The sequence below is a fragment of the Dromaius novaehollandiae genome, chromosome 1 (genome assembly GCF_036370855.1).
Source record: "Dromaius novaehollandiae isolate bDroNov1 chromosome 1, bDroNov1.hap1, whole genome shotgun sequence".
Taxonomy (NCBI): Eukaryota; Metazoa; Chordata; class Aves; order Casuariiformes; family Dromaiidae; genus Dromaius; species Dromaius novaehollandiae.
In genome coordinates, this window is record NC_088098.1 from 61,363,489 (window position 1) to 61,383,011 (window position 19,523).

Consider the following 19,523-nt stretch of genomic DNA (forward strand, 5'->3'; position numbering starts at 1 on the left):
TGGCTATGTAGCACTTGTTGTCTCTGGCAAGAGAGTAGTAAGTGAGGGTCTTATTGATTACGATAATGTACTCCTCCACTGAACTATGATGTTTCTGACTAGTATATTTTTCAAGAACAGCATCACTGAGTACATCTCTGACACAAATAAGTTGAGAATACCAAAAGCAGATGTGAACTGGCTGAGAATATTTCAACAAAGTCATTTTCACTGAAAAATACCAATATATATAAGGTTTGTTTTAATGGTTTCGCTGACTAACCTTCTTTGCCTTGAAATATTCTTTTTGTTAGGCTTATTAGAGTTATGTTTGTAACCTATTACATTACTTTTTCTTTTGATTTGATATTATACATAGAGAGAGTAAAAGCCCCCTCATTTAGCTTCTCCAGTCAATTGTAGTTTTATGTGTCTTTTGTTATTATCTACCACTTGCCTGCTTTTAAAGCTAAAACCTTTGACTTTTAAGTATTCTTTTGCATGACAGTTTATCCATGATAAGAATATTCTCTACTGGACCTACTTAAATTCCTTCTATTATTGCTAAATCATTTCTGAGATGAAGTGACTGGACTGTACACAGTATTCCAAGCATGTCCTCTACTGATTTGTGTTAAAAAAGAAAAATAGCACTGTAGTGTTTCCCTTATTATTCATCATTACACTCCCTAAGTGTAACATGCTTACTCACTAAACTAAATATGTTTTTTCTTTTCATTACTGCTGCATGTGGAGCAGATATTTTTATCTGAGCCTTTTACAATTGTCCCTGAGTCTTATCTTTTTTAAAAAATGAATTAGTGCAGTTAATTAAGAGGCCAAGAAGGTTTGTTGGTAAGTCAGATTATGTCTTCTAGTGTTGTGCAGTGAGGTATTGTGTATTGAATTTCATCTGATGCATTTCTGTAGTGTGGCTTGGTCTCTGAATTTCCTCCTCGCATTCTCTACTCTTGGAGAATAATGCAGATAAATGGATGTCATCTGTAACTGCTGCTCTCCTGTTGGCTTATCCACATTTCCAGTTCATGACCAGTTACATGCAGCAGCTTTGCTCATAGGATGAAGCCTATGTCTCCCCGCTTTCATGCAACTACTTTGGAAGAAGATTTTTTTTTCATAAGAGTTTGATCTATGTTAAATCAAAAGGAAATGTATACCCACAGAAAAATCCCGAGGGTTTTCATTTTGCAGATTTGCTGATGGAAGAATATTTTGCTTTTGCAGGAACTTTTATAAGCTGCAACAAAACTTCTACTAAATTAAACCAGGAGATACTCATTAACCTTAGGAATCAATGCCTGCCTGATAAACTGGCGATGTAGGAGTTCTTAAGGATTTGTTTTATCATTAGTCAGCATTCATGGAAAAGCCTTAAAATGGTCTTGAAGCACTCCCATTAGTTTGGAAACTAATTTTACCTCTTGGATAACTTTTCTTAAAAACATTTGTATTTTTTTCCTCATCAGCAGTTGCTCTGTTTCAGAATATTGTGTTTGGCTAGTACTTCTGAGCAGCTGACTTGGATCGTAGGCTGGGACACTTGGACATCTTGGAGCTCACTACTTGTAAGAGGAAAATTATTAGAGAAACTCTGCTGAATATTGAATTTAAGGGACAGCTGATGATGAATCAGGAATTGGAAGCTTATCTGGATTTCTCATGAGCTCTCTTCTCCATAGTATTGCTGAGGTGTTCTCAGATTGGATGACAGCAGCTTGGTCTTGGGCTGCTGGGCCAAAGTATAGCTATCCCAGAATGAAAGTTGTTATACATTCTTAAATCTTATGCATTTTGAGAGGGAGATTGTCAGCAATGTGAAAATGATATCCCTGACACTATGGTTTCTGTATTTAGTACACAAATGAGGTCATGAGAAAACATGTCTCAAAGGCTGGAAAGGATGAGAGGATAATTTTTATCACAGAATCCCAGCAGAGGCAGCCACATCTCCTCTAACACGCACAATTGCATATTCTAATCAGTGTCTGCAATGCCAGGGAGGTTCAAGGTCTCCCTAAACTGTCTTGACAGATGTGAAAGAATCGGGCACTTCTGTGGAGCAGCTGCTCTAATGACCAACTTGCACCAAAGAGAAGAAAACACTGCCGACAAGCTCCATCTGGCCTACTTCACGGCCACCCAAACTTGACTGATGATTGTTCAGGTTGCAGCCAACCAGAAAGTAAAAGAATGGGGTATTGTCAAGATTCAGGAAACATTTTGCTTTAGCTGCTGAGAGAGAAGGAATTTATTTTTTAGTGAGCTGGGTTGCCCGATAGGCTTTTCTTTCTTTTTTCATATTGTCTTTATGTCACACTGATTCTTCCTGTCTCTTTCTCAGTCTCTCTTGTACTTTTAGCCATTTATTCTTCTGATTAAGATGAAATTAAATAGAGTAAGCAAAGACCACCTGCTGTTTTTACAAGGTACCTATTTTTTAAAATTCAGCTACTTTTTCTCAGATAACTTTTTGCACCCAGTTGTATTTATTTCTTCTTTATAATTCTATTTTACCAACTTTCTATCAGTTTATAGTATATCGGATCTGTGATTTACTTTACCCTGGCCAAGCTCAATCCTTACCACATAGGCAAACAATTCCAGCTAGAGCTGGGAAACATTCACACTGCTTGCAGCCACTGTTATTCTGAATAATGGGAGTGGCATCCAAAGATTGCATCCTGCAGCACCCAGTGTTTTGAAAGGTTGCTCACCTTAAGGAAAGATCAGCTACAGCTAATAATGGCTGTAATTTCTTTCCTGTAATGTAGGTCAGATGTAGGATTTGAGAGTCTAGCAAGGTGTCGGTGCAGTTCCCTGTCTTTGACAGAGTGTATGCACTCCCACAGTAGAGGAAATACTATGCTCTGTGTGTTTTTACTGATTTCACATAATTCGAAGTGCTTGACTTAAGAGGTTAGTGTAATATGAATACTCTGCATTACATTCTGTCTTTTGTCTAGGAATCTTTACAGGAAACAATTAGCTAATCCTCCTATATCACTCCTGAGACCTGAGGAAGAAGAATTTAAATAAAAGTAGTAATTGAAAGGTAGAAAGGCTAAACGATTTTGCAGGGTTACACAGTATCAGTGGCAGATCCAGGCACTCAGCTAGGAGCTGTTGATTCTCAGATACATGCTCTGACTAGTAGCTGTTGCTCCCTTTTTTTCCAGTCTCGGAAATCAGCAGAACATGACAATTTACTTCAGGGTAAGTGTCTGAACTACAGTCTTTGACTATGGTCTTTGTTTTGACTTTAGTAATCTCAATGGATTTAAGATAGTGTTTGGCGCTAGTTTATCCTATATCTTCTTAGGCCTGCTTGATGTGAAAACATAGAACTGGACTTTTATTACTGAGTGGATATATCCCATCCCTACTTTGGTGCCAGAAGCAGAATACAGCAGGTGCTTTTAGGGCTCTGTAGTGGCAGCCTTGATTCCTGCCTGCAGACAGGACATATCAGTGCATTGCCAGAACAGGCTGTCTGCGTTTTGGCAGTATGACTTGGCTGCTGGTTGTTGGAAGGAGCTGATGGTGATATTGTCTGAATGGATTGCTTACCTGATATGAAGCTATTCATTCCTCAGACAAACTGGGTGCCATACTGGAAAAAAAGGGCCACCAGTGGCCCCCTCCATTTTGCATGCTGGACAATCTGCCCTTTCTCTGGTGCCTTCCCTCAACTTTGCCTTTGCACAGCAACAAAATAGATTTACCTGCTTCTAAGGAGTAGCCGGGGGGGGGGGGGGGGGGGTGGGGAACGACATAGGAGGAGAAGGAATGACTTATTAGCACTGTGATTTTGTTTTATTTGAAAGATGCTAATATCTTCTGTTTTGGCATCATACCCATGCTCTATCTCCCTCTGTAGGTTGCAGAGTTCCCCGTCTTTAATGTAACTCATTAGTTGTGCATGCATGCCGTTAGCATAATAATTAGTATTACAGGAGGCAGAATAATAGGATCTGCTCAAACTAATTAGATATAAAAATGAGGGATTTTCTCATATTAGGAAACAGCTGTGAAAGTTGAACAAAAACCTGAACGGCAAAATTGGGAGGTTTTTCTCTTCTTCTAAAGCTTGAGGCTGGTTTTCTCAGCAATGGCCTGTGACACCGACTGGGAGCCGGCAGTGAAATACAGTGCTCTGAGCTCTGCAGGGCAAACACTGGCAGTGACTGTCCAGTGGAAACAGCATCGCTTGCTGTTATTATTGCTGCTATCATCATGATTATTCATTTTGCATGAGTGCCCAGAGGCCCCAGTTGAAAAAGGGTGCCATTGTACTAAGCACTGTATAAACATTGTGAGAGACAGTTTTGCTATGAATAATTTATGCTTTATGGAGCTGAGAAATGTGAAAAGCAAGAGGAGCAATAGTGGTCTGGAGGGGTGAGACTGAGTTCTAAATGCTTGGTTGTGTTTCCCAGTGCTCCCTGCTAAGTCTGAGGACAAGGCTTGTTATTTCGAGATGACGTACAACTCATTGGAAACTTTGGTCTCTGAGACAGATCTCCGTGATTTGGCTCCTTGATGCTGTAACCTGAGGAAATGTAATTTTTGTTATGAATTTAAATGGAAACAAGAGTAAGCCATATAAGAAAATAAAACAAAACATTGGCTACAGTGTGGACCAGCCTCAAGCTGCTAGCAAGCTGCCAGTGCAACCCTAAGCTGATAATGTTTGAGTCTCTTTTAATGGTGTTTTTTCTGCTTCCATTTCCTTATGTTTCTTGGAGGCTTCCCACTACTGTTTCCCTTGAGACTGCTTTTGTGCCTTTGAGAATTAGACTGTTTGGGCAAATAATTTGAACACATTGTCAAATCATAACATAATATTTATCTGATTGACACAGCCCTGATTCCAGGGGGCAGGAAATGCATGTAAGAAAGGGAGAAAGAAATACTTTTTAGAAAGTAATTTTCAAAATTCAGGATTTTTAGTTGTTCTGCAGCTTTTACAGGTGTTTTTGAAAAGAGAAAGTTTGAGAAGTTTCATGGGAAACCTAGACCTCCATGTTTTCTCATCCCCTGCTTTGTATTTAAGATTCTTTTTTCAGTGTTGCCGCAAATGATGAAAAACTGGATGTGACAAATGCTCTTGTTTAACCTTCTTGTGCCTGCAGGAGTTTCTTTTAGTGTTTAATACAGACCTTTGTGGGTGAAAGTTTAAATAGCCTTATGTGTGCCAGTGCTCTTACATGCTCATTGTCTCACTTTCCTGGCTTGCAGCAGCAGTCCAGCCTCCTTGGCATTAGTCAGTGCCCTTGAGCCGTGAAAATGCCTGAAGCTGTGGGACTTACTGTGATAAAAGATATGCCATCAGCAAATGTTTACACTCATTACTGTTCCCAGCAGAGACACAGAGAGAAAGCTCTGTTCCTTCCTTTCTTTCCTTTTCTACTTTTCCACTTCCTTTCCTTTCAAGCTTTCCTTTCCCCCCCTTTCTTTCTCCCTCCATCTCATTTTCCATGTCACCTTCTAACTGTCTTTTCTTCTATCTGTGCTTATTGCAGAAGTTTTGCTGGCAACTGTTCAGTGTGGCACACTGATCAAAGCAAAGCCTATGCCCAAGAGTAGATCGACTCTGGGGCAGAGTCAAAAAACACAACTGGGAAATGCATGTGTCTGATTTTTAAAAACTAACTAAATAAATTGGTGTCCCTATTCACAGTAAATCACAAATAAAATATTTTCTACCATAAAACCTGTTTACTGATCTCAGTTTGACATATAAGCTGCCTCAATATATGATCTTTGGTTCTCTTTGGACATAGGTAAATGCCAAAGTCCAGATGGAGTATTAATACTTTTTGTTTTCATCAGTCTCCTGCAGACATGTAATTACAGAGTAAGCTGTGATTTGCGAATGCATCAGTCCATTCCTGCACCTGTCTCACTGGCATGAATTTGGATCTTGTGTGTAGCATAGTCAGAGAGCTAAAGAGCCAACTGAAACTGGGTCCCTCTTGTGCAAAATGCAATACATAACAAAGAATAGTAAGAAAGTTGCTAAGAATCACTTAAAGAATCAACAGTGCAAATATACCAGATGCAGATCAGAAGGAGCAGAAAAAAGGAAGAGCAAAGCAAACCTCAGGAAACCACTGTCCAGTTAGCCAGGACCCTTAAGCAGTCTCCAAGGACCAAAAAGGCTTCAACTGGAAAAGTTATCCATTGCAGTCTCACAAATATTACTCTTAAGGCTCTGACATGTTAGATACATGAGGCCCAAAGCAGAAGAAAATCAGTGGAACTTTCTTGGTTTTGTCTTTGGACAAATAGCCTATCTAGCAAAATCAGAAAATGTATGTGCCATTGTGTTTGTTTGGGGGTGGGGGTGGGGAACAGGGACAATTTTGAATTTTTTTCTCTTGAATTTTTTTGGCGAAGGAAATCATCAAAATTAAACCATATCTGATGAACATCCTTACTGTCAACAAATTACCTGTGTTTTTTACTTTTTTTTTTTTTTAAGTCTTAGGTCCAAATATTAGGTTTAAGTGATGGCTGCTGACTAAGATTGTTTCAGAACTTTGTGGATGTTTATAAGTAAATAAATTGGATTCATTTTCCCCTGCATTTACTTTTCCTGCAGTGCAAATGAGAAAGAAAATTAGGGGAACTTTTTCCACGAGTTGCTCTTTTATCCATTTCTTTGTCAGATACTTCAATGTTTGTTACTGCCTAAATGGGGCTGGTTCCCCATTGATAACACGCATTGCAGAATGCCTTCCTGTGATAACACGCATTGCAGAATGCCTTCCTGGGTTAAATGGTGCGGCTCCACCCATTAGGTTTGAATTGGGTCCATCATGTGTTAAACTGGGAAGAAATTGAAGGCTATCCAAAATGGAAGTTTAGCAAGCAAGAAGCAGAACAGAATCTACTTGGAGAGGATTAACTGGAATAGTGGAGAAACTGAAAAACATTTATAGGCAACTAGAGCAGGGGGCTAAACAGCACAGAGGTACAGTATAGGGGATATAATCAATTGTAATATAATAATGAAGTAAAAGTCACATCAACGTCATTGATTCACTGATGAGTTGCTTTCTACTACTCTTTAGCTAGTGGAATGTTCCTTTTCTTCCATCCAGTAGAACTGAGCTTTTCAGAAGAGATCATTTTGGAACAAAATCACCATCATAATATAACTTTTCCTTCTTAAACTGATTAGGAACAGGTAGATGCTTCATGCAAAGATAGGAAGAAAAGCAATTAGATGGCCATGAAAAGCTCTTTCTTGAGAAGCAAAAGAAATATCTTTATGTTTCAAGGCTATTTCAAAAATCAACAGACTTCCTGCTATAATGGAAATAACAAAACAGTATTGATTCTGTTCTTGGAGAGCAGCAGCCCTTTAAGGCGAGATTTTTTTTCATCAAGAGATGAAATCCTTGGCCTCCTCAAAGTCAAGGCTGCTACCTACCACATAGGATTTCATCCAGGTGCTTTGGAAAATCTGCCCCAATGACAGGTAGAGAGCCTTTTAGAAAAGCTGACCTCCTCTATACTGAGTGGGGCTGAGCACTAGTTACTGGGAAAACTGTGTCCTGAACACCTGGTATTGAAATTCTTTGTGCTAACCTTCCATCATCCCTGCTTTTACTATTTCAAATGATTTTTATTGCTTTTGGGGACACTGACTGACTCACATGTGTGAGAGTTCAGCAGTGCTATGAATGAATTGTTACCTTTGCCTCAACAAGTGAAAAGAAATACCTACAAATACCTTGGCTTACAACCTTGGCTTCCATTAAAATGTAATTACTTCCCTTTTGTGCCTTATACATTAAGAGTGGCTTCAAATGGTGTGTGGCTTCTTTTTGACATAATTGCTTTCCTTTGCTGCTTGCACAATAACAGTGAGGCTCCAAAACAGAGATTATTTAAAGAGGGCTACTGCCATTCCAAATTGTATAGAAAAGGTTCTGCTTATCAAATGAAGTCATTTACTCAGTAAGGTCCTGAATTTAAATTCATTGGAATTTTTGTTACATGTCATCATACAGGTTGCTAGCGCTAATCCATGACCATGCAGCCTTTAATCCTGTGAATAATTCTTTTGTGTATGAGCTTTCATAGGGTGATTCAGGTGATGAACGATTAGAAAATCAAGTGCATTTACATTGACCCAGTTTGCTCATGCAAGGCTATTTGTACAGAGTATCGGGTGTTTGTATCTGGCTGGAAGTACTTTGGGTTCCAGGAGGGAGCTAGTTGGCTGTGCAGTGCTTCATTGCTGTTCTCTGTGAGAATTGCGAGGTACTCTGAACTTGCTTTTTGCATATGTCTTGATCCAAGATCCTGGCCTCCAGCTGTGCAAGAGCACTGCTCATCAGCCTCACAGGAGGGAAGGGGGAGGGAGAGCAGAAAGTATATACTGTAAAACACAGGCAGAAATTGAGGATAATTGAGCTATCCTTATTAATATTCTGGACCATGCCTACCTCACTCTTCAAGTCCTTTTGTTTTGCTGCAGGGACACCCAGGGATGGTAAAAATAAGTGGGTAGCTAAGGATTTCATTGATGTGAAGGAAGGCCCATCCCATGTGGAGAAGACATAGCTGCTCTTCTTGCTGCCTTCCCCAATGTGGCTGTGTGTTGAGGCACGCCAGAGGCAGAACAACAATTTGTCTGGGGCACTGACAAACAATTCTGCTGGCAATGCTCTGCGTAATGCAGCCCAGGCTGCTGTTGGCTTTCTTTGCGTAAGGGCATGTTGCTGGCTCATGCTCAACTCCTTGTTCATCGCAGGTCCTTCTCTGCAAAGCTACTTGCCAGTCAGTCTCCCGCCTGTACTTGTGCATGGGATTATTCCTCTCCAGGTGCAGGACTTTGCCCTTCCCTTTGTTGAATTTCATGAGATTCCTGTCAGCCCATTTCTCCAACCTGTCAAGGTCCCTCTGCATGGCAGCACAACCATCTGGTATACCAGCCACTCCTCCCAATTTTGTATCATCTGCAAAAACTTGCTGAACTCACACTCTGTCATATCACCCAGGTCATTAGTGAAGAGGTTAAATGGTACTGGACCTAGTTTCAACCCCTAGGTTGATACTACACCACTGCTACACTACACCACCAGTGACTGGCCTCCAGCTAGACTTTGTGCTGCTGATCACAATCATCCGAGTCTGGCAGTTCAGCCAGTTTTCAGTCCATCTCACTATTCGCTTATTTAGTCTGTACTTCATCAGTATGAGAATGTTATGGGAGACAGTGTCAAAAGCCTTATTAAACTTGAGATAAACAACATCCACTGTTTTCACCTTGTCCACCAAGCCAATCATCTCATCATAGAGGGCTATCAAGTTGGCTATGGCTGAGCATGATGTCCACTTCATAAATCCATGCTGACCAATCCTCATCACGTTCTTGTCCTTAATGTATCTGGAAGTGGTTTCCAGGATTATTTGCTCCATTGCCTTTTGAGGGACCAAGGTGAGGCTGACTGGTCTGTAGTTCCTGGGATCCTCCTCCTTGCCTTTTTTTGAAGTCAAGTCAAGTTGAGTGCAAGGCAGATGGTCTTTGAGAATGGGGACCTAGTTTGATCACACAACATCTCATGACCAAAACCTTCTCCTGGTAACAAGTGACTTCACCCCTGTTGTGAATTGTGCATACTCTTCCTTTCAGTAAAGTACTATTAGTGGTCAGCATACATCCATATGTCTCCTTTATATATTTATTGAAATTCACAGATTTTCTTTCTGCTTGCCCTGGGCCTGAATAGATTTTAAAAATTCCAGAACTAGTCAGATTGATAAAAAGTCATTGTTTCTTTTAGAGAAAAGGAAAGAAAGAAAGAGAGAGAGATCAATCGATACAGAATCCAGGAGAGTCAGTGATACAGTGCCTTTGCTTAATCCAATAGCTTCAGTTTTCAGTAGGAAAATTAGAGGAAGACAGAGTTAAAAGAGGATAAGAGGGGTGAGACATACATTTAATAGGAGAAAAAAGCTTTTGCTAAAAACATATACTATGTTAACTTAATGAAAAATGACATTTTGGAGTGACAATTTGTAAAATAGTGCCAGATTCTGTGAATGGCTCCAGGCCACATGCATGTGCATGTGTGCGTGTACACACACACACAGACATAGGGAAATAAAAAGTCTTCAAAATTTCATTTTCACTTTTTCAAACTAAAACAAATTACTTTGTGTTTTGAGATATTATTATTCTTTTAAATGTTAAGCCAAGTTTTTAAGGGAAATAGATCTTAGAACAGATTATGCTATTGAAGAAATGAAAAAGGTATTTTATTTTGCATTGATTAAAAGATTTCAGGATTACTTAAAGTAATTTTTGTCTTGTTGAAGAAGCTGAAGAAAAAAGATATTGCTTTGAAAAACTCTCAAACAGGAAGAACAACAATCAGAGAAATGTAAGGACATAAATCTGCTTTCTACTGAAGGTACCCTGAGCCTATCTAAAGCTGGAAGAAGTCGATATAACTCCTTTGACTTTAATGTAATTAAGCTGATTTACCAGACGTGAGGTTTACTAGATTGCCTGTGTTACACAAACTTGTCAAAGAGAAAAAAAAACATATTACCAAAGAAGACCACTACCTTAAGGGCCAAGTGATTGTCTCTTCATTCACTGTGGTATTTATTATTTAACCTGAAATTGATTTTTTTTTCTTTTTATTTTTCTTTTTTTTTTTTTTCTGGAGAAGGATGAAGTAGAAGCATCTTTCAATGGAGAAAAGTACCTATCAATGCAATCTGGGTTCAAGCAAATATGGGTCTACTCCTTGCTTGCTGTTAGGCTTCCAGGAAAGATCTTCACAGAAACTGTTTCCATCTCTGTAGCATCTATTGTGCTGTATTTTGTGGCGATATCCATGAGGATTTATTCATGCACTTAGTGAGAGTTGTTATTTCCCCCATAGCAAGGTGACATGTGAGGCAAGAGTAATTCTTAATCCCCTTAGTTTATCTTCATTTGCTAGGCCTCTCTGAATTTCTTCTACTTATAGAGGAAACCTACTCTACCTGTATTTCCTCTGCTTCTGCCATGGTGGAAATTACTGCAGGTGGTAATACTAAGATATCAACTTTCACTTCTACCATTGCATTGTTCCCTTATGTGCCCCAGATTTGTCAGAGCAGCACATACTCCCTACTCCTTTCCTTATTCTATCAGTGCTAACTGTCTGGCCTAACCCTGCCCTGATGGCTCTGGGCCAAACTTCAGTTGCCTTTCAAGTGTACCTGGGTGTTTGTCCCAACAAAGAGGGGACAAAAGGGTTGACAGTGCTGAAGAAACAGCTGAGCTTTCTCACCACACTCTGGAGTTGCTCTCACATTTGGAGGAAGCCAAAGACTAATAATGAAATAGAAGGGAAGTAAGGGAGGGGTGCGTGTGGGTAGCATGTGCAAAGCTTTCTTCCAGCTCTCCACTGAGCCATGACCCGGTTTCTCCAGGAGCTGCCTGCTGTTTGCTTATTTCGAACCAAGATCCTGAGACAATGCTGTGCATGCCAAACAGGGTCAGCCACTCAGATTGGAAGGGTTTGGAACTGGACATAAACTCCCCTTTCCATCTTTTCCAGCTCCTTAATCATTCCCTTTTTTTTTCCTTCTATTTCGCCTTTCCCTATTGAGAATGAAGAAACAGAATTAGTTACATGCATAGAGAAAACAGGGGAGAGGTGGGAAAGAGCTTTACTTTCATGGGTATTGGCTTAAATGTATTTCAGTGACTGCTAGATACTAATTTTTTATGGTCATTATTATTGTTATCTCGACAGAATCCAAGAAGAAGAAAAAGGAAGGCAAGAAACAAGAGAAGATGCTGGATTAATAGAGCCAACTTGGGCAGTGTGAGAAAGGGACATCAGCAAACACGATCAGTTAACAGTTTCATTTATACCTAGGCATTTTATCCTAAAATTATTTATAGCTTAATGGTACAATAGAAGGAAACAAGCAAACACACAGAAAAAAAATCTTTTTTTTATTACTTTAGTATTTTTAATGTATAACCCTAACAGCAATTTTTAGAGGCCTGCAATAAAGGACTCCAAACTCATTTAGAAATTTATGTCTATTGTATATTGAACAATGTAGAAGTTTTAAAAATATTTTTTCTCAAATATTGCTGTAAGTCTCAATCTTGTAATTACTCCATGGAAGCAGAACCTGAACATGTGCAGAGCCCAGCTGAAGCCAGTGGTGTCCTGTGTGGACATAGGGGTCTATGTGGATGCAGTCATATTTAAGATTGGAACCTTTTGTCTGAAAAAAACCCCAGACTTTGTTTCTTAAGTTCTTAGTACATCTGGATGACTGTATGAAATCATTTGTTTAAGGAAAGGATGAGGGCATTTCGTTGAGTATTTGCAGGCAAAGAATTTTTTTTGTATGTGTTGTGAATGTTCATTCCAAAATGCCACCATTTCTGGGCAAAAGATCAGTAGCACTGCTTCTATTCTTGGCCATATTTTTCTTGTGTGCAGTAAAAATTCTTAAATACTTTTTTTCAATGGCCGGATACAGCGGAGTCCTAAATTTTCATGATTTTGAAGCAGGCTAAAAAGATTGTTTTTTCAAAGTGGAATGATAGCAATACTCTCTGTTTTTTACCGTATCAACACTGGTGGATGATGGAGTCTTCCTTTTTATCTGCAAAAGCAGAAAAATGCTTTCTTTTGTTTGTTTATTTTGCCAGCAGGGAGACTACCTTTTTCACATAAATCTAGTTGAAAGGGTTGTGATTCTGCCTGACCCAACTCCCTTTTGTATCAGCAGGAATCTTCCTGTTGATTTCAATTATAGCTGGTTGAAAAATAGAAAGTATGTCTTGTGGAAAGTAATAGAAGAAATCAGTTTGGAAACTGCCTGGGATAGTTCACGTTTTTGACCAAGAAAGAGACAATTTGTGGGAGCTTGAAACCAATAGAACCAAATTAATTCTTATTTCTCTGTTAGTAAAGCAGAGGGGAAATGACAGAACAGTATCTTTTGTTTTCTTCCATTTTTACATAAACTGAACAACCTTGGAAAATTTCATCCAAATTAAAAATAATTCTGTGAAAGTTTTTGTTTTAAAAACAGCCTGTAGAAAAGAAAAAAAAAGAAAAATTATAACCAGCTGGTTTTCATTCTGCCACATTTTACCTGAGTATTTCAAATAATTGTGAGTGCTGAGAAAAGTCACAAAGTAGAAAAAGATCTGACAAAAGGCTGGTGTGCAGAAAGGATTGTTTTACAAACTAAGCAACCCTCAGTCCAGCCTTCTTAGAGGAAACTTAAGGGATTTCAGTGCACAAATTCATTTCAAAATCATTACTTTTAAAATCTAAACCTTAAATTTGAATGGCAAGAACTAAGCTGTGCCATTTGTATAGGCCCCAGGCCTGCTTGCTGATAGGCTCCCTTGTATTCCTGCAGAAATCTATTGACTTCAGTGAAGCTGCAGCAAGGTACATTCGTATGAGTAAAGCATTTTGCCCTTTTGGGAGATAGCTTGTAGACACAGCAGAGAGTCTTTTCCCAGACTAACTTTTCATTCCCCTTTTCTATGCAAAAAATACTCTAAGACTTGCCTTGTTTTTGCTCACATGAGAGGAATCACTGATCAGAACTCTCAACTCCTCCTGTAGACATTCCCAAGTCCTTCTGAAGTCAGTTAGCCAAGGCTACACATAGCTCAAGATAGCTAGCCACACAAGTATTTCCCAGTCTCCTTGGGTGGTTTTTGCAGTCTGTGTTGATACCCTTCATGTTGTGACTATACTGTTAAACATATCTGAGCCAATGGTATAGTTAAAAATGTCCCCAACATGTGGTGGACGTGCAATGACCAAATCCCACTAACTTTTCAAGTTGCCACTTGCAAAGGCTTAGATCTGGATGGTTCTGGGTGCTATTTGGTTTGTTCATGGTCTAATCAGGTCTACTAGTGCTCATGCCTCAGACTTAAGCTAATGGATTGGTAAGTCTGAAAGTAAAGGGAGGAAGAAGCTTTTTCACTCACCAAAGGTTTGTCTGTCTAAATGCTGCATCAGTTCACTTAAAGTGGTTCAGCTTTGAGCGCAAACACTGTTGCACCATTGTATTACATTGGTTAATCTAGTCCCTGTTTCACAGGGAGCTGGCAGAAGTTGGGAATGCTGCTGAAACCAACAGTCTGACTCTCCTTTAGCAAATCTTCAGATGTGACTTCTGATTTCCACCTCTGTGAGTAAGAAGAAAATATATTTCCCTGTGTTTGTGCTCCGTGACTTGTGGCCCTCATAATTAACTGCCCATCTGGCTTGTTAAAAGAACATTCCTAATAATTTTTGAAGGAGGCCAGTCAAGTCCCCATAGTTAAGGCAGTAGTGTAGGGCCTCCATGGAGAGAGTTTACAGAAAACAAACAAGCAAAGAAAAAAAGTCCATGTTAGGACCAGAAGAAAGCACAGCGGTGCCAGGAGCAAAGGTGTGAAATAAGAGAACACTTCCTCTGTACTACCCAGCCACAGTTGTTTGGATCTACAATGGTATCTTCTTGTTAACAATAGTTGGGTCGTATATGTCCTACTTTGCAAAGAATGAAGAAAATATCCAAGAAAACAGTGGAAAGCATTCTGTGGGAGCTCTGGCTATGATGGAGGAGATAATTAGTAATTTCATGGCAAAACACAGAGGAAGGTGGAATGGAATAAGTCAGTCAGGTCAGCTCTGAAAGGAGGTACCCCATTCATTTCCTAGAAGAACAGGGGTAATTGCTTCACTAGTGAGATTATCTGAGAAAGTAAGAGGCAAGTGTCTGAACAAATCCTCTTCCAGCTCCATCTTGCTCAAAATTTCCACCAGAGTTATTCAGAAATTCCTCCTTATTTGTTTCCTAATCTTCCACTCTCCTTTGGGAGGTCAGCCTGACAGTGCAGTGGGGCTCGCTGCTTCAAATGAATTATGTGTTTTGCCCTTCTTGTCCATAAGGTGATTCTCAGTTATAATAGAGACTGGCGTAGGGTAAAAGAATGTTACACCAAACAATACAAAGTTTCTTTGGATTGAGGTTTAGGGTTAGGGTGAGAGAGATTCATCACCTAAGCATGAATCTGCATCCAGACCCTGGATTTCAGCAACTTTAAGCTTAGGGAAGTTTGGAGCCTCTAAGTAGGCTGAACCGTGCTCCTAAGCAATTAAGCCTATCTATATCTTGATTCAAATCTGTATTTGGGAATTGGGGCATTTTCTCATTTTGACATGTCTCCTGACAAAGATGTCCAGATTGAAAGAGAATCTTTGCTTGTCAGCTTAGCATATTTAATAGACTTTTAAGTGCAGCAAAACTATAGCATAAAGTATGTTTTAGGACAAGGTTCCTGGAAGGGAAGAAGCATGCTGTACATTCAGGTGAATAATAAGTTGTAACCCACCAATTCTGATCTTCTAACTCCATAGTGACTTTCTGGACTGTGTTACTTTTCAAGGGATATATACTGGGATATATACTGGGATCATTTTATACAAACTTCTTTTGCTTGCTCCTCTGAGCAGAGAAGGCAGGATCACTTGGTAGGATGTTCGCTTTTTATGCTTTGCTTCATTTGTGCCTTAATGAGAACTAAGCAAATGTAGAATGTCACTAAAATACAGAGAAGTGAAGAGTCTCATTCCAGCCTCAAAAGAACGTGTCCACCAGGAGGCAGTGGCAAAAGTAATATGACCATCTTTTCTGTTTTAGGAGTGCAAGTTATGATGATGTTGATAGGACAAATTATTTGTTTCATCTTGGAGTATATCTTGTCCTTCATCGCTTGGCATGTGGTCTTGGACAATTCAAGTAATGCAGCAGAGCATTAGTTATGGTGAACTAAGGGGAAGTGAGTACTTACCTTATGAGAATAGGCCTGTAGAAAAACTGGTACTAACCATACTGTTAGCAGGGAGCATCGAAAGATAAAAATTGTATAGCTTTCCCATTCGTTTAATGAAATTCCTTAACAAATTACCAGCTTTCTCTGAGTTTGTGTAGTCTAACATCAGGGGTGAGAGTGGGTAGCAATCCAGCTTGGTTTTCCAAGGATTTTTTTCTAGGTAGAAATACATTTTCTGTTCTGAGTTGCAGCTGCAATTGCTCTGCAATAATATTAGTGATGTAAATCTGCCACTTTTCTGAAGTGAAATATTGGTGAGATGTATCGTGTTAACATGTTGTAACAGTGTTCCACATCTCCCAAATACTTACCGAAAGGGGAAAGAATATGTGAATGATGGTAGGTATCTCATATTCAATCTTTTTAAACCCTCAAGGACAGCATTTTCTCTGAACTTCTGACTGTGTTCTCTCTTCTGAGGGGACATACTATATATGCTGACTGCCTTCACCCTTGCTTTACCCCTAATTTTGATAGCGTTCATAAATTTCCTGTCAATCCTGCTAAGGAACTCCACTTCCCACCCAAATTTATGGAGATGTTGTTGAACTCCTCCTCATGTTAGAGGGTGTATTTTCCATTCCTGGCTGGCTGGTTGCAAAACAGCCCCAACAAGCCCTTGCTACCAGTCACCTCTCATTGTGTCCTTTTAGGATTAAAAATAAAAGACTTAGTGACAACTTGCAAATCAAAAGGTGAGAATGAACAAGGTAACAGGAGAATGAGCAAAGAGACTCTCTGAATTCTTTGGGAGGGTGGGCTTGCTGGTAAAACCTTTCTTGTATAGATCAATCTGGGCTTCCTAGGGGATGGAAATACATCACATTTGGTGGAAGATAAGAGACAGTGATGAAAGAGGGGCTGCCCTCAAACAGAAAAGCCCCTTAGCTAGGTAAACAGTGGCAAGAAACTGCATCCTTTCCTACTACATCTTCTTGTACCATCAGATTAAAGGGAAGAGAAATGGCACACAGAGCTTCAGGGATAGTGAGAGAAGAAGGGCATGGAGAGAGCCTCTTCCACCCCAGTGGTGTTTTCATTTGAAGAAGGTCTAGAAAATTTTGTTTTAGCAGCACAAAGCTTCATGTGCTTACATACTGAAATTAAATGATACCACGTCTAATCATTCCCATAACGCTCCCCTTCTGCCACTCTTCAAAAATGGCAGTCTGCCTTGTGGCCTCTTCTCTCTGACCCTAGCACAAGCAAGATACTTGATTGAAATCTGCCTTGTGGTCTCTTCTCTCTGACCCTAGCACAAGCAAGAGATACTTGACGGAAAACATGAAAACTTAATTATATATGCTGTTATTATCTCTTTCGTGAGAGCTGTGCAATCCCTTTACCCTTCCTGCAGTTTGCCATTTAAATGTGGAGTGTCTTAAAGTCCCAGATGGCTTAAAACTCAGCTCAAAACTCAAATCTTCTAGCCTTTAATTCTTTCAGCTTTGAATGAGCTGCCTATAGCAAAGCTGTACATACAGTCTTCTTATGCCTTTCTTTATAAAACCCAAAAACTGAAAGCCTGTGTCCAATGTATTGATTTTACTAGTGAGCTAAGACAGAGGCTCCCCAGGTGTTCCAATTTTGGAAGGTCATTCAACGTTAAAGGTTGTACAAAAACTTTAGCATTTAATTCTATGCTGTAAAGCTAGGAAAATGTCTAGCTCCTGCAGGCTCTTACCCATAGCCAGCTTCTTTTAATTAATTACACCATTTGAGTTCCCTCATCCTAACTGCCTGGCAACAAGGCACTATCTAACTTTTTTCAATGGATCATTCGTTAGACTGCCCATGTTATAATTATATGGTTCATCTAGATTTTTTACAGCTGCTCCAGAGGCTGTTGTGGTCACTGAGGGGACTTGAAGCAGAATGCAGACTAGTACTGCTGCTGTTGGACCTCAAAACCTCCTAATGAGGATTTCAGTATCAGAAACAATATCTCTCTCTAAAAATATGCGTACATGTGTACTACATATCTATCTATATCTATATACACATATCTATATATGCTTATATCCATATATGGAGAGGCAAAACACTATAATATAAAGTGTATCCATAACTCAAAAAGTGTATCCATAACTCAGAACTATACTGCCATGTTTTAAAGCTAAAGCAGAAGGGAAAGAGCTTTTTTTGTCCTGTGTTATGTTACACAAGGGCAGGATATAGGATGAAGAACTAAGTTTCTCCCCACTCCCCAGCATAGCAGTTTAAGGATAGCATCAGAGTGATGCTCTCTTGTGTCACACCGAGTACATGGAAGGGCCTGGTTTAACACTTCGGAGGGAAAGAAGTGATTCAGTTAAGTGTGAATATAGAAGCCCAGGGAGAAGAAAGCTTTTTCCCTGCAAAGAACAAGCAAAGAAAATGAAAAAAAAAAAGAAAGAAAAGCAACAAAACCTCTCTTGATACTTATAGTTTGGGTGTTAAACATAAAAAGGAATGAAAATTAAAATAACAAATTAAATATCATGTTCAATGAATTGCTAATTATGTGTATATCTATTAAGCCAGTGCTATATGATATCTTCTCATGGGTTACTCTCTTTTCCTGTTCCTTTTCCTTTTTTTTTCTGGTTTGTATATTGATTTTGTAAGCTAGCAGTGTGTTACCTTTTCAGTATTTTTTAAAACTTGTATGAAAGCCATATATCCATATTGTAGAATGAAAGCATTAATCCTGTAACATACCTTAATGTTTCCTTTAGCTCTGTGGGATTGTGGGAGGCTCTAGCGAATGTATATGTTTACCAATTGTATCAACATAATTTACTTGCTCTTAGTGGCGATAAAGAATTAAATAAACTAATACACAGAAGTGTGGTGTCCTCATTTTGTTGTTGAAACTGTAGGGAACTTTGGAGGTTTTTTAAGTTAATTCCAAATATTCATAGTGGTCTTTCTTTATGGTGTTAATTTTCTATCAGCCAGAGGTGTTGCCTGCCAAAGAAACCCTTATCTCTATAAGCTGAGGCAGAGTTGTAATCTGTAGGAAAAGATCTGCCAGAATGGTTCTGGCAGAAGATGGTTCTTTGGTTCATGCGTACTGAAGTCTGTCTTCCCCAAATTCCCCACACTTTTCAGTTCTCTAAAGGAGCTTGTTTCAGTACATAGTTATTTGAGCCTCTGCAATATTGACACAATAATGGGTAATAGATGAAGGATTTAGGATCACTTTTTTGTTTTTCTTAAATTAGTCTATCAGCTAAGGAGTGGGAAAACCATAATCCCAGCCTTGTCATGCTCAGCTTATATACTTTAATAGTGCTTTTAATGAGTGTTCAGTGAGAGATGATTAAGTCCCGAAAGTAGAGCAGAGATGTTAAATTACATTAATGGAATGAATAGAATAATGAGGAAATTCAGGTAATCCTCAATTACCTGTTCATTTCTTTTGCTTTCTTCTTGTCCTTTAGTTATGCTTTTTTCCGATATCTGTTTTCTTTTCCAAATCTCTTCCTGGTTTTGTTTCTGTGTCCAATGTCTAGCTAAATTTTTAGATTAATTAATTACTCCCTACAAGCCATTCCCTCCCTCACTGCCTAGAGAGGAGATTCTCTGTACTGGTTATAAGACTCGGAAAATTATGCAGGCTGCTGGAATTGTTTGGAAGAATGTTAAG

At 39.2% G+C, this 19,523-nt stretch overlaps 1 protein-coding gene across 3 annotated transcripts in view; it reads left to right on the forward strand.

Moving 5' to 3' along the window:
* Nucleotides 1–18,719, forward strand: part of PTN (pleiotrophin) — a 78,817-nt gene extending 60,098 nt beyond the window's left edge. For 2 of the 3 annotated variants that reach the window (XM_026119737.2, XM_026119734.2), the window contains exon 5: nucleotides 11,772–18,719. In XM_026119737.2, the coding sequence (XP_025975522.2) occupies nucleotides 11,772–11,824 (53 nt within the window). In that variant the 3' untranslated portion in view covers nucleotides 11,825–18,719. Of the gene's footprint in view, nucleotides 1–3,176; nucleotides 3,287–11,771 lie in introns of those variants that run through there. The other variant, XM_026119736.2, reaches the window with a different exon arrangement.
* Nucleotides 18,720–19,523: the final 804 nt, after the last annotated feature.